The sequence below is a fragment of the Terrapene carolina genome, unplaced genomic scaffold (assembly GCF_002925995.2).
Source record: "Terrapene carolina triunguis isolate 2854851 unplaced genomic scaffold, T_m_triunguis-2.0 Scaffold62, whole genome shotgun sequence".
In the NCBI taxonomy this organism is placed as follows: domain Eukaryota; kingdom Metazoa; phylum Chordata; order Testudines; family Emydidae; genus Terrapene; species Terrapene triunguis.
The window spans coordinates 37381097-37396512 of record NW_020664413.1 but is presented as its reverse complement, the minus strand read 5'-3'; the positions used below and the strand labels follow the sequence as shown (position 1 = coordinate 37396512).

Sequence of the window (15416 nt, the reverse complement as noted above, 5' to 3'; positions counted from 1 at the left end):
ACAAAAGTAAATTTGGCAACCCATACAAGCAGATTGCAAGAGAAAGGCTAATCACTTTGGACACTTGAAATCACATAAAGCCATCCACTATAATTATTTTTCTATTAGAGTAGTTTTCCATTCTTCTAGAATTATGTAAGTAAGTAAAAGCAATGTCTATTTATTATATCTGAGAGAGATTTTAGATAAAAGTAATGCATTAATACTGATTGTCAAAAGGAGCTATAGAAGTGCAAAGCACTTTTACAAATGTTAAATTAATTGCCTAAGTTAAGCATTACATAAATCTTCAATTTACAAATGAAGAAAGTAAGACAGAGGTTATAAGATTGGAGTGAGCCAGTGGCAGAGATGGGAACAGAATCCATGTGTATGTCTACACTGTAATTAAAAACCTGCCGCTAGCCCATGCCAGCTGTCTACACTGCAATTAAACAGCCCCTTACCCCAAGCCCCATAAGCCCAAGTCAGCTGGCACAGACTAACCACTGGTTTCTAACTGAAGTGTAGACATAGACCATATGTCCTGATTTCTACTCGTGCTTAAACCATTAGACACTGCTTTCCTCATCTTACTCTTCCAGATTAAAACGGAAAAAAAAAGGCTTCAAAATATTAGCTTATAAGATACAACCATAAAGGACAATACTGTACTGGTTCCAGAGGCCAAGGGAAAGGATTCGATGACCCAATACATAGTTTTTGTAATTCTATTAATGACGTGAATGCAAAAACTGCATACGTTTCAAGACAGGTCAAATGCTGCCGTTAGATGTTTACTTGTAGCTCCCATGGATTTCAGTAGCAATCACGTGTATCCAAGGGTGAATGCTGGCTATAAATCTATACATGTATGAGAGCTGGTTTAAAACCAATTCAAAATGTGGATGAACTCTCATTAAAAAAAATAAATGGAAAAAGCTGGTCAAAAACATGACATTTTAGTGAAAATTTCAACAAAAATTCTGTTTAATTTCTTTCCTAATTTCAAAATTTTTGGCCAAAAATGTTTATAGTGTGATTCTGAAAATTCTGAGTGACCTCAATTCTCATGGACTTCAGTGGGAATTGAGAATGCTCATAAGCTTGAGAATCAGGCCCTTAAGAAAGTGGAACAATATTATAAAACAGCATAGGCATGTGCTAATGGATAAATTCTGCACTCTGCTGTGCATATACAACTCTCATTCGTGTCCATTCACAGCATAACTCAGGGCAGCATTTCGTCCCAGTCATAATAACTGGCTAAAGAAACTAGTAAACTGCATAGAAACAACCGATACATTAAGATGTGATGTAGAAATTATTTTCCCATTAGATGCTTTTTTAAACTCCGTCCTTATTCCAAACATACTACATTTTTTTTAAAAGGCACAAATCTCAACATGTTTTTTCATTCCAGTCCTCAGTTCTTTTAAACAGAGGTACAATAAGGAATGTCATGACAAATGTGGGTCTTGTTGAATTTTAGAGACCTTTTCAGCTCATACTAGTTGTGCAGAAAAATTGAACTGCATTAAGCAAGCCTGATAGAAATTCCCTGTTTAAATACCAAATGTAATCAATAGCTGGATAGGAATAGCTTTTTTTATATAATGTAAGACTACATCAATTTTGTGTACTCCCTTTACATGGTAGACCGTTGCCCTACCTCATCAAGTTTGAGGTTTCGTTTTCTGGCTGCTGCTTCACTATTGAACTCCACATCAGATTTATCTGTATTGCTGCAGTCTGTCACAGTGGATTCCTCTTCTGTACCTTCAGGTGTCCCTCCATTTGGTTGCTGAATTTTAGAATTCTGTTCTGGTGGGCGCTTCCAGTGGGGTCTTGTTGCCATCCACAAAATAAGAGCACCAAAGATTACAATCAAAAGACCGAGAGTGTTGACAAAAATCGCCTCTGGCGGAGATGTGCTATATGCAGGAGTTTTCCTTTGAGGGAAAAAATAAATAAAAAGAACTGGTTTAAGGACAATCATCTTAAAGTTGCCTAAAAAAAAGACTACTATTCATGTTGTTAAAAATAAACAATGGATCAATACTAGAATACATTGTTGTATGCAAACTTGATGATAGTTTTCAGTGGTTGAATTTAATGAGCAAACAAGTGGAAGAGTAAAATTATGAAATATAGTACTTACAGAGCAAAAATAAGTTTCTCTGTGACTCCCATGAGAGCTGTTGCAATCACTGTTGCAAAGATGAGGAGGCCAGAATAAATATGTATTGGCATGAGAGATGCTCGAAGAGAAACTGGAGCAAAGGGCAGCAGAAAGACAGCAAAACCTAAGACAAGCTAAACACAGAATACAGATTCAGCATTAAAACTGTGAAAGAAATCTGCACTTTTAAATGAAAATTGAAACCACGATAAAAGGTTCATTTTTAAAGTGGCTAAGGTCTGAACCTAATTGGACTAGGAATATATTTTTAAGTATGTTGCCCTATAGTATTAAACCCAAAGACAATATTGTGCTATACCTAAGAAACAGTCCATGAAATGGATTATAAATAAACCAGTCTTTTACCACTGTCCAAACTAAGTGGAAATGGTAAAAAGTAACCAAACTGCATAGTGAAACACACCATTTTAAATTACATAAGAATGGCCATACTGGGTCAGACCAAAGATCCATCTAGTCCAGTATCCTGTCTTCCAACTGTAAAGCTTTCGTTTTCAATAAACTATGGCAATAATACTTTATGGAGTGAAAATTATTTTTATTTTAACAGTATCCTCTTTAATTTTGATTTCTCCCCCCTCCCACAACTTCACAGATTCATTCATCAGTTAAGGCCAGAAGTGACCACTTAATCAACTAGTCTGATCTGTATAAGACAGGCCAGAGAATTTCACCTGGATACCCCTGTATTGAGCCAAGTAACTTAAGTTTGACTAAAGCATATCTTCCAGAAAGGCATCAAGTCTTGATTTGAAGACATCAAGAGATGGCAAATCCACCATTTCGCTCTGTAGTTTGTTCAGTGGTTAATCCCACTCACTGTTAAAAATGTGCATCTTATTTCTAATTTAAATTTGTCCTGCTTTATCTTCCAGCCATTGGCTCTTGTTATGCCTTTCTCTGCTAGCCCTGGTCTACACTGGGGGGGAGGGGAAGGAATCGATTTAAATTACGCAACTTCAGCTACGTGAATAACGTAGCTGAAGTCGATGTACTTAGATCTACTCACTGCGGTGAATTGACTGCTGCTGCTCCCCCGTTGACTCAGCCTGCGCCTCTCACGGCGGTGGAGTACAAGAGTCGACGGGAGAGCGCTCTGGGGTTGATTTAGCGCATCTAGACTAGACGCGATAAATCGACCCCCGCTGGATCGATCGCTGCCCGCCGATCCGGCGGGTAGTATAGACATACCCCTAGATCAGTGGTTCCCCAACTTGTTCCACCGCTTGTGCAGGGAAAGCCCCTGGTGGGTCGGGCCGGTTTACCTGCCGCGTCCGCAGGTTCGGCCGATTGCGGCTCCCAGTGGCCGCAGTTCGCTGCTCCAGGCCAATGGGAGCTGCGGGAAGCAGCGGCCAGTACGTCTCTCGGCCCGCGCCGCTTCCCCCAGCTCCCATTGTCCTGGACCAGCGAACCGCGGCCACTGGGAGCCGCGATTGGCCGAACCTGCGGATGTGGCAGGTAAACAAACCGGCCCGGCCCACCAGGGGCTTTCCCTGCACAAGCGGCGGAACAAGTTGGGGAACCACTGTCCTAGATTAAAGAGCCCTCTTATTTTCTCCCTGTGAAGAAGTCACCTCTCAGTTTTCTTTCTGATAAACTAAACACGTTGAGCTCTTTAATCTCTCATGTTAAGGCATTTTTTCTAGCCCTCAAATATTTTTTATGGCTTTTCTCTGCACCTTCTCCAGTTTTTCAACATCCTTTTTAAAATGCAGTCACCAGAAATGGATGCAGTATTCCAGTATCAGTCTCACCAACAGTGTATACAAAGGTAAAATCACCTCCCTACTCACTATTCCCCTGTTTCTATATATAAGGATCGCATTAGCCTTTTTTGCGCCAGCATTGGGAGGTCATGTTGAGTTACTTATCCATTAAGACCCCTAAGTCCTTTTCAGAGTCCCTGTTTTCCAGGATAGAGCCCCCATTCTCTAGGGATGGCCTGCATTCTTTGCTATTCCTAGATAGATTACCTTTCACTTCACTGTATTCAAATACATTTTGTCCAGATAAGGCAGGTTACAGTACTATATCCATAGGAACAGAGTATCTTCTAGCTACAGTACTGTATATGAGCATAGTCTCAGGAATTCTACTGAAATATAATTATTCAGACTATTAATTTGTAAAAATGTATTTTATCACATTAAAACTTTTTTCTTTAGGCACTACTGCTTCGCTTCAGAAATGTCGAACGGCAGGCAATGGTGGAATGTCCATTAATGAGAGTAATATTTTTTATATTTCAATAGGCCCCTCATAAGCCAGTAATTGTTGCTCCTTTAGTCAGCACTAGACAGTATGCTGAACAGCGATGCAAAATGCTCCCTCTTTGCAGTATCAACACACTGACTCCACGGGATTCCCTGCTCTTGCCAGCCTGGGGAGTGAGGGACAAAGCTCAGGAGTGGGCATTTTCTGTGTTTCCTCTTGACCACTAGGTAACCAAGGCCTCTTTTTATTGTATGGGCTTCAGCTCAAAACGCAGAATCACTAAACTGAAGGTAGAGAAAATGACTCATATTAAACTTGTAGGGTACGTCTACACAACAAGCAAGGGATGTGATTCCCAGGTCGTGTACACATACTCGTGCTAGCTCTTATCTGAGCTAATACACGAAAAATAGTAGTGCAGCCATGATAGCACAGGCTAGCTTCCCTGAGTACAAACCCACTTGAACCCCTTGAGTACATACTTAGGACGACTAGCCCTTGCCACTTCCGCCGTTGCCCATGCTATTGTGGTGATACTACTATTTTTACATCAAAGTAAAATGAACAAATTACATTTTGTGATACAGTATCCTTGACATTTTTTAATTGTTTGTGTGTTTATTTGCACATTTGCAAAATTCAGTAAATCAAAATAGGTCTCCCAGTAGTTAATGTAAATTAGTGAGGTTCTACTGTACTTTAATTAATTATAGAACACATTCTTCAGTTTTATATCTTATTTATAAACACTCTAGTTAAATTCTGACCTGCAGAGTATAAAATATAACAGCAGTCAGTCCAATCCAGCTGTGCAGACTGTACATGTTGGGAATGTTCTTGGCATTGTGGAAATCAAAAACAGCTACCAGAGAAACAATTGCAAGAATCATTGCTATGGTATTTAACCCAGCATGGATGAATTTAATCAGGAGTTTGCTGCATTTCCAGGTCCAGGGCAATCTGTACACAATAATGGCTGAGGAGGGAATAAAAGCAAGATTTAATAGTAAATCTCTTTTCTATACGGATTTTGATAATCATGCATAATTCAAATCATTCCAATGTAAACTACAGAACTGGAAAAACTTTAGAGGAGTCAGATTTTTTTCCTCCCACTTCACAGTGTTAAATGTAAACTCATTAGTTCCCAACACGCAATTCAGGCCAAAGTATAACCTCTAGGGAGAAACCTTCTTCTAACTTTTTCGTAGAAGTTTTGACTAAGCAGGTTAAAAACTAACAGCAAACAAATGTTAGGCCCCACTCCTGAAGCCTGATCTGTGTGGGATCCTATGGGGCACATGGGTCCTCTTTTGCCGATAAAATTGCAGGATTGGGGCCTAATTCATTTATTCATGGGATCATATACTGGAAAAATTTATTCAGATGCTTTTTCTCACTTTTTAAATAGCGCCTTACTCCACAAGTAGCTCCGTTGCCCCAATGAGACTATGTATGGAGTAAGATGCTACTCAGTGAGAGTGAGGGAATCAAAATCTGGCCCTTAAAACCTAAGGGGTTCAGCAAAACTTAATCTTGTATCAATATAGTTTTTAGTATATGCATATTTCAAAAGATGCTAGCAAATTGTACATTTTGTCTAAGTCTGAAAGTATTGCTCTCCTATCAGGTACTGATTTTTTAGTTACCACACGCCCCTTCCTGAGAAAATTTGTGGAATGAATCGCTGTGCAATTTTTATTACTAATTCAGAATCCACTATATGTACACAAGTCATGTCTTTTTTGGCACTGACCCCTTTTACACAGCTGTCAGCCCTTAAACTATATTATTTACAGAAAGGAGAGGCTGCATCTGACTCTGGATTGCAGATGAAATAGCATTATCTTAACTGCTCACCAATAAGAAAAAGCCAGATTATAAACACGGGTCCCTCCCTTCCAAGGAAATATCAATGAAGGGAAGAAAAGCAATTGAATGAAGAGAGGCAGAAATTTATCACTTTAATGTAAAAAAATCCAAAAATCATTTAATGGTTGGAGGGGACAGTCCCTTCATAATAAACAAAGCAACTGTTTCTTAACAATGAGCTAATTGATAAAATCCTCATTTAATTTTTCTGGCTGCAGACTGGCATTCAGATGTGTTAGGATCAAGCTGAGAATATACAGTTAACTATGCTGAAAACAAAAGAATGAGAGTATTCCTAGCTATATGAAATGTTCTCACTCTGAGGAAGCATGAATGCATTATTATGTACACCATGGGGGGGGGGAGTGTATTTATTTACTTTTCCCCAGTAATATAAGGATAAAATCACTACTTAGAAAAAGAAACAACACTCACGCTTTCAGTTCACTACTGCGCTATAATCTTAGCATTATTAATTAAATTATATATGATAGGAATCGTGAAAGGAAATATATATTGTGTGTGTTTGGATGAATAATAATGAATAGCAAATTGCTTTTAAGGCCCTATTTATGCATTTGGATTTTTATTTGGGTACAATGCATGCCAGAAATTACAGAATTTCACTACACAATTCACAAAGAGAACTCTGTTCACAAATGGAATGTCCTTGAATATGAGCAGGTCTTAGATCAATGTAAATTTCTACATCCTATGGGAAACATAACAGGAATGAAAAAATCCTGTTAATATAACTGTGCATACAGCATTTAGATATTTTATGGGGTTTTGTTCAAGAATGGGATACAAGTAAAAGCATGCAATATTTAAACTCAAAAAAGATGGCAGCCTCATTTTCAAGATAGCTTGGCAGGAGTCAAACCACATGACATAGCAAAGATTACTACAGTTCAGCATGTCAGTCTCATGATTACTGTCTAACAAGAAGGAAAATGCCTTGCCTTGTCCTACTATGAATGAAGCTAAGCAGGGCCACCCAGAGGATTCAGGGGGTCTGGGGCAAAGCAATTTTGGGGGCCCCTTCCATAAAAAAAAGTTGCAATATTATAGAATACTATTTTCTCGTGGGGGCCCCTGCGGGGCCCAGGGCCTGGGACAAATTGCCCCTCTTGCCCCCACCCCCACCCCCCGGGCGGCCCTGAAGCTAAGTAGCATAATCGTAAACAACTTCTTGAAGATTTTCATGTAATTATTCCCAAAGTTTTCTGAAAATAATGTGGGCATAATTTTGCCCTCTGATACACAAATGGAACTTCTATTATTAATGGGTATTTGAGGGCAGAATTTGGAACTTTATATTTTACAAACTAATAAATAATATTTAAAAAGTTGAGAAATAAACATTTCCCATTACATTTGAAAATTTTTTATTTCAAATTAAAAATGACTAAGAGTTACAAAGTTTTAAGCCAGTTCCAGAATATTACTCCTTAACTCTGGAGAGTTATTGGCTAATGTAAGGATAGTTGGATTTTATTTAGGATAGGAGATTATTAAAGTTGTTGTTACCTATAAACACAATATTTATTCACACATTCAGAGGACAGGAGCTTTGAGGCATCGCCATGAACTAAATGATAAACAGCTGAAAGAGTTTACATTTCTTATGATCTTTAACTCACATGTAGAGCTGAGGGAATAATTGATTTTTTTGGTTTGGGGGCTAAACCAGAAAAAAATTGGTTAGTTTCAAACCAAAATGGATTTTTTTGGTTTCTTGACAAAATGAAAAATCAAACCAAAACAAAAAAAAATTGTTTCAGATAAAAAACACCCAAAACAATGAAAAAAAAATCAAAACAAAACAACTTGTTGGGGGAGGGGAGACCATTTAGGTTTTGGGGTGTTTTTCGATCCACAATGGTTTTATTGTTTGGTTCCTGATGTTTTTCACTTTTCAACCCCAATAACTATAATTACATTTTGAAATTTAAAGTCCAAACATTTTATTTCAAAATGATCAAAACCAACTGTTTGACTTTTTCAGAAAAAAAAATCCATTTTATATTGGCTGAAACTAGTCACCAAATTTTACCTGAATTCACAAATAGTTTTGGTGCCCTGAAAAATGCATTTTGGGGTCATATTTTCTATTCACCAAAAGAATTTTGCCCAGCTCTACTCATGTGGTAGTTGTTGACTGGGACTAGGTGATCATAGCTCGTAACTTAAAGCGTGCAGCGTCTCTCTGGCAGCAACAGTGGGTCAAGGTTGGCATCACTGATGACCCAGGTATTTCAAGGGAAGCAAGGAGCATGTGGCATCAGGTGTTGCTCTGGCCTCAAGAGACAGCACTTTCTTTCCACATAGTCTTAAATTTTATAGGGTAGGTTTCCCTTTATTCTATATCAAAGACCATCTTTGTAGCTTCAGGGCCAATTAAGTGTATCCAGGTATTCTGGATAAAGTAACCGTAATTCTAGTGGGGAGTTTTTAAGCCATACTTCATCATATGGAAAATCCTACCTGAATGTCCCTGGCTGTACAAGATCAGACTGGTGCAACCTCTGCTTTGAGTTCTAGCATGAGGTACATACTCAGCAAGAATTATCTCTTGATAAAAATAACTAATAGCTTTATCAACAATCCCATATCCATCACATCCCCTCATTTTCAGCCCTTCTTAAAATATTTTGGAATGCACCTCAGTTCCTCAATTCTCTGTTGGTAAATTAGTTCATAACTTTCCTACTAAATGCTAACCTAAGCATAAGATGCTTTTTCAATTAATAAAAATTTCATTTACCATTAAACTCTTAAAGTTTATAGAGGCCCAACTTAAGATAGGACTTATAATACTTCACAGAGCTGACACTCTAAATAAACTGGGAAGATTTATTCCATCATCCCCATTGATGAACACTGGCTTGCATACCTTTCTAGATCTTCCTGAGATTCCTTCATAAATAAGAAAGTTAGAAACTTGGTTGGCACAAATAGATTGAGGAAGATGTAATGCATTTTCTATCATCTTTTTATGAAACTTTCAGAATTGAATTATAAGGGCAAAATTCCACTGGGTTTTGGATCAATTGTGGGAATGGGTATTTATGTGTCCAAGAGTTTAGCAACTATTCAGACATGATAAGGTTCCTTGGTCACCCACTTTGGCATGATCCTAATTTACTGTAGTATTTCTTCTTGTAAAGGCAACTTCGAGAAAAAGTTTGGGTTCCACTATAGTTGCTTATTTGTGTCTCTTCGTGGGAGTGCCATAGGAGTTGTTCAGACTATGTTTGAGGCACAGTTGTTATGGCCTCCATAACTGCACTTGAACTGGTAATTATTTGCTTCCATTATCCATTTTACAGTGACAAATGGGAATTTTGCAGGTGCAACACAGAGGTATTCAAAGTTTTGTGAAACTGAAGAATTCCAGTGAAAATGTTGCCCTTAAAACTCAGATGATTAAGGGCTCACCATCCCTTCCACTCCCATGAAGTGGAGGAACCTAAATTATTTTCTGTTTATGTTCATATACTGTCACCATGCCCATCACTGTAGTAACTAGGGGGCAGTTCAGGGTGGACATAAAAAAGCGAGGGGAATACCGCTTTGAGGCTTTCTCCAATCCTGCACAATCCTCCATCAAAAAGATACTGAAACAGTGACAAGTATTTCTAAAAACTGCTATGAACTTATTTTATTCATTAAGAAAATTAATAATTTCATTAATATTTAATTTAGCTACATTAAATATGTGTGCTAATTTCTGAAACTGCTCATCCTCGTACACGTTGTTGTGTCAAAACTCATCTTGGTGGTAGAGCTGGTGCCATGCAATAAAGATTTTTTACCTCTGTGTAGGGGCCCATGCACCTTTTTCTTTCACAGTTCATTTACTATGTCTGTTCTCCAGTTATGCTTAGTCTTGCGTCACTTACAAAAACAGCAAAACAACCAGCTTTCTCCCTTTTTCCTGCACTGAATTTAGATTTTCTCAGTCATTTTACAAGTCTACTTCTCAACCACTGTCCATGCTTCTTTTTCATACCTCACACTTCTGCTTTTCCATAACTTTCCACCCACTCTGTTTCCTTCTCACCCTTAAATAACCGCATGTGCTCATTCTATTCTCAGCTCGTGATGATCTGGTTACCCATTCATATCCCACAGTTAAATTTAATTTGAGATTCCATTCTAATACAATATTAATTACTTTGAAATTTTACTTCTTTTCACAGTATGTGAACAAAAGGGTGCCCTATTTTAAGGCCTGATCCAATTCCAAATCCCTTTGAAGTCAATGACAGTCTTTCAATTGACTTCAGTGAATTTTAGATCAGGTCCATAATCTTGTTGTTTATGTTCTTAATCTTGTATTAATCCCAACTTCTTGCACAATCTTCTTTTCATTCTCCACATTTGCTTTTCCTGTTATTTGACAATTTAACTGTACTCAGAGTTTAATATTACAGATAATTCTTTTACCAATGACTTCTTTTTACACTTATTTATTTTGAGCTGTGATGACCTTATTTACTTTTTAAAAAATCCCCTGTGCAAATATTTCTTTAAATAAAACCTTTGGTCACAGCAGAAGGGCATACCAAATCTCGGGGTGGTGGGGGAAAGGTCTGTAGAGAGAGACTTGTCTACTTTCTGCAAAAATAAATTCCCTGCTTGTAAATAAAAGTTGTTAGTTTGATGCAGACTGATTAAGGGCCTTGTAACAGAGTCCTTGGTGGTTCCTCCCTCAGGGAGTGGGGGAACCTGACCAAGCCCAGTTATCTACACCGGGTGGTCACAACACCAGACCCACTTCCATACTATTTGCAGGAGGTGGTCTGCCCTTTGTGGGCCTCTTTAAGTCTCTCTGGTTGGGAGATCAAAATGGAAGTCACAAACCCCCATGCCTTCTGGGATACTTTCCCCGTGAGGTCCCAGAAAAAGAGATTGGGGAGGGGGGGGGGTTGCTAGTGAATCTACAGTGCTGTCAACAATCCAGTCCCAAGGTAATGGGTTTGGAGAAATAGCTCTAGCTAGGTCTCCATGGCAGACTCGACCTGTCTGTCTTGCCCTCGGAGTCTGCTGTATGCTCTTCAGTGGTTGAGGTCTCCTACCTAGGAGTTCACTCTGCAGTATCAGGAGTCACTCCTACAGCCTGGTGCCTAGGGCAGTGGTTCTCAACCATGGGTACACATACTCTCAGGGGTACCCAGAGGTCTTCCAGGGGATACATCAACTCATCTAGTTATTTGCCTAGTTTTACAACAGGCTACAGAAAAAGCACTAGCGAAGTCAGTACAAACTAAAATTTCATGCAATGACTTGTTTATACTGCTCTAAATACTATACACTGAAATGTAAGTACAATATTTATATTACAATTGACTTATTTTATAATTATATGGTAAAATGAGAGAGCAATTTTTCGGCAATAGTGTGCTGTGACACTTCTGTATTTTTATGTCTGATTTTGTAAGCAAATAGTTTTTAAGTGAGGTGAAACCTGGGGGTACCCAGACAAATCAGACTCCTGAAAGGGGTGCAGTAGTCTGGAAAAGTTGAGAGCCACTGGCCTAGGGAAATCCTGCTCTTTCCCCCCTGCTGACTGCAGTTTCCTCCCTTTTGGCCTTCCTCCATAATGTATATGATTGACAGGGCCAGAAGGGTGGGGCTAATTCTACCACAAGGGCCTCTCTGGCCTCTTCCTCACCTGTGACGGTCTATTCACCCTGTCATAGGTCTGATCCATCTCCTACTGAATTCAATAGGAGTTTTACCATTAGAAGTGTAATCAGATCCTAAAACTGCACATCATGTGATCTACTGAACCTATTAGAAATGGACAAAAAAGAAATATTTGTACTTTAAGCTACCAAACTGGGACTACTTCCCCACTGAAGGAATGATTTTCAGATTTTATTTTTAAAATCACAACTCCCTGTCCCAACCAAAACTAAAAGGCCACCCATACCCTTATGTTTTGATTTTAAATCTGAGGCTCTGTCTAGATTGAAAAGTTACATCAGCCTAGCTGTGTTGGTCAGGGCTAACAACCCCCACTGTAGAGTGCTTCCATCAATGTAGATAAAGTGGTTTGGGTAGGTGGTGTTGCCACTCTGAAAGAAAAACTTCTTCCATCTGCGTAGGTTGTGTCTACACTAGGGGGCATAGCTGACATAGATAGCCTCCTAGTGTAGATGCAGCCTGACTTTACTGCTGCAGGAATGTGCTTGCAGCTGTTTCCTATGAAATATCGAGATGTTTTGGACTAGTGAGCTTACTGGATGAATCTGGAACATCATTCAGCAGTGAACCAAACAAAAACTTTGGTATTTAAAGTGGTCAAAAATAACCTTCTAAATTAACCACTATTGCAAAAAGTAGGGGGGGGAAGACCCTGATTTACATTTATACTGAAGTTTTTTGCAAACAAAAGGACTAGAAATTATTCCCTGCCCGCCTCCAAAAGAGTTTAAATGCTGAACAAAAAGAAAAAAGTAAAATAATCTGGTATTTTACTTTTTTTTTCCCCTGCACTGCACCTGGACATTGTTAATGTAGGACTTGATTCTGCTCCTATTGAAGCCAACAAGAATTTTGCCAGATTGCAGTGGGAGGAGATTCTTGGAACCTTGTCTATTATTCTTCTATGTCCATTTCCTCTATCATTCTATCCCTTTTATTTCCACCCAACACTTAACATTTTCTGATGCAGTCTAATACCTTTATTTTTGCACTTTTTAGTCTCAATTTGGACCAAATCATAGACATAATAGAGTAATGTCACTGTTATTCCACTCATCCAGAGCTTTCCAACCATTTTCTCTGTTGTTTAAAGCCTAATAAGAGAATTGAAAGTTTTCCTCTTCTCCCCCATATTACATAAAGATACAATTGTGCACCATATTATGTCTTCATTCGTTGTTTCTGGGGAGCTAGCAAACATTCGAAGTAATAAAATTTAAGTCACAGTCCAAAATGGAAAGTAACTATTAGCCCATTCTGAACAACCTTTGCATTTAGAACAAAGATGCCAGGGACTAATTTCGGTACAGATGTTTAACAGGAAGCGCTTGAAAGTTTGAAGACTACGCAACCAAAAATAGAGTTATTGAAAACAGCTCCCTCTCCGTCCTGGCCATTTCACAATAGTTAGGCTGCCGCGTTAAAATTAAATAAAACAAGAAGTGGAAGCATGATGGGGCGATTTACACTAAAGCCAGGCTGACTGATTGCTTTCTAAATGGCATTTATGATGCTGCAGTTTGCTCTGGCTAAGTCAGCACTTTCCTGGGCATGGTTTCAGTGGTGCAGAACCTCCCTTCTCTTTTCTGATTTGCTTGTTCACGGGGCTTCAGAGACCCAAACACAGCATGAGGAAGAGGAGCAGAGTAACGCGTCAGCCCTGACATTTAATTCCACAACTTGCATAAATGCTGCACAATGCCTGCCTGCTGCAAACACCCCGCGGCGTTACTCACAGCGCAAAGAAATGCCAGGCCAGGGTAGATAAGTGGCCCCAGAGCAAAACACACCCAGCAATTTGAGCGAATTACTGAAGACCCGTTGTCCCTTCTCTGGAGGGGCTGGGCGCTCACTATAGAGAACGCGACTCTCTAGTTTACTGCTGTCAACAATAACAATGTCAACACGAGTCTATTCGCTGGCCTGTCCCAGCAGGTCCGCACAGTCCCACCAGCCCCAGGCTCCCCTCCTCTCCCCACAGCCCCTGGCACTCCCTGTCCCTTCTCCTCCCAGCCCCCTACGCTTCCTCTCCCGGGTCCCCCCGAGCCCTCCCGGCGCTCCCCGCGTCCTATTGTGCAGGCGCCCCTCACGCACCAATCCCCTGGATGAAGATGAAGCCGGTGATGATGAGGACCGGGTGCCAGTTGAACTCCGCCGAGCCCCCGTCCCAGCTGAGCCCCTCCCGGTAATGAAAGACCCAGACGAGGGCGAAGAGCACGGAGAGGAAGCCGAGCAGCAGCGCCGAGACCAGCAGCACGAGAAAGAGCCAGTAGCCCTCCATGTTCCGAGCCCCGCACGCACTCCGCAGCTAATCCCCCGTCGGGCCGCGCAGCCGGGCCGGAGCGCCAGGGGGAGAGGAAGTGGGAAGGGGGCAGAGTCGCTGCCAGTGCCGAAGGAGGCACCCACGCGTCCCCTCCCCGAGAGAGGCACACACCCCTTCCCTCCCCCACTGGATGTGGCTCTCAGCAGTTCAGCAAGTCATTAGCGTGGCAAGGCAAACATGTCTTGTCCAAGATGTGCTCCTCTGGTGACTGACAGAGTTAGTTACCGTTTGCCCCACCTAGGGGTTTAGCATTGTGTTTGGGGAATGGGTTATTATCCCTCTTTCATTTGGGTCCGTGTCTGGGCTGGTAGGTTGCCATCACTGGCTCTCTCCTTCCCCCAGCTTTTCTGCCTTCCTTTTTGATGAAAAGTCTCATCATGTTTAAGATTTTGAGGAAACACTTTTCTCTCAATTTTGAACAGTGGCGAACAAAGTGTTTTTCTGTCTCAGTCTCTCCTCTTTCAGATGGATTGCACTGTCCTCCTCTGGATTTTGGTGCTTTCTCACTCCCTGTTTCCAGTTCTGGTTCATAGCCACTGATTTTATATTTGGTAACAATCAGCCTTAGTTTTATACGTTTCGCTGTAGTGAGGTAGTCTGCTGGAGTGGCAGATGCATATACTGAGGCAGACTACAAGGATTCAGAGACAGACTACAAAGACAAACTTAGGCAACCAAAATCACAAAATAGACTCAGAACACTACAGAGAAAAACGGACAGACATATACAAAGACACAGTACAAAAATATACTTGGAGACAGAGACTTAGAGTATGTCTACACTGCACTCTAAGCCAGGGTCTGTGGGACCCTTGCTTGTGTACTTGATATTTCCAAGCCCAGTTGCTGGACCCGGGTCTCACAGCTGTGTTAATGTATCATTACTGCACTATGCAGACCTTCTGACTTGGGTCTGTGGCTTGACCTGCCTCCACACTGCAAAATGACGGGGTCTCTGACCCACCGTCCTAGCAGGGTCCTAGGACCTGGGTCCTCAGTGCCTGCTGATCTGAGTCAGACTGATTTGTGTGTGGATGGAAGGGGGGCTTGGGCTGAAACCTGAATCAGAGCCCAGGCTTAGTGTGCAGTGTAGACATACTTAAGGATATG

General features: G+C 40.5%; 1 protein-coding gene across 1 annotated transcript; it reads right to left on the bottom strand.

Moving 5' to 3' along the window:
- Positions 1 to 447: 447 nt before the first annotated feature.
- Positions 448 to 14334, bottom strand: LOC112107568 (cytochrome b reductase 1). Its single transcript, XM_024201368.2, has 4 exons — positions 14078 to 14334; positions 5164 to 5372; positions 2141 to 2295; positions 448 to 1931 (listed from the first exon to the last, which is right to left on the bottom strand). The coding sequence occupies exons 1-4, from the start codon at positions 14262 to 14264 to the stop codon at positions 1628 to 1630; spliced, it is 855 nt and encodes a 284-aa protein (XP_024057136.1). The 5' UTR covers positions 14265 to 14334; the 3' UTR covers positions 448 to 1627.
- Between the last annotated feature and the right edge of the window lie 1082 nt (positions 14335 to 15416).

What these genes read in the sequence shown, in the direction of transcription:
- LOC112107568 (XM_024201368.2), bottom strand. Translation starts at nt 14,264, where the DNA reads ATGGAGGGCTACTGGCTCTTTCTCGTGCTGCTGGTCTCGGCGCTGCTG. An exon ending in CATCTTCATCCAGGGGATTG is followed by an intron (nt 5,373 to 14,077) that starts GTGCGTGAGGGG and finishes TTCCCTCCTCAG; the next exon opens with CCATTATTGTGTACAGATTG. An exon ending in GAGAAACTTATTTTTGCTCT is followed by an intron (nt 1,932 to 2,140) that starts GTAAGTACTATA and finishes TTTCCCTCAAAG; the next exon opens with GAAAACTCCTGCATATAGCA.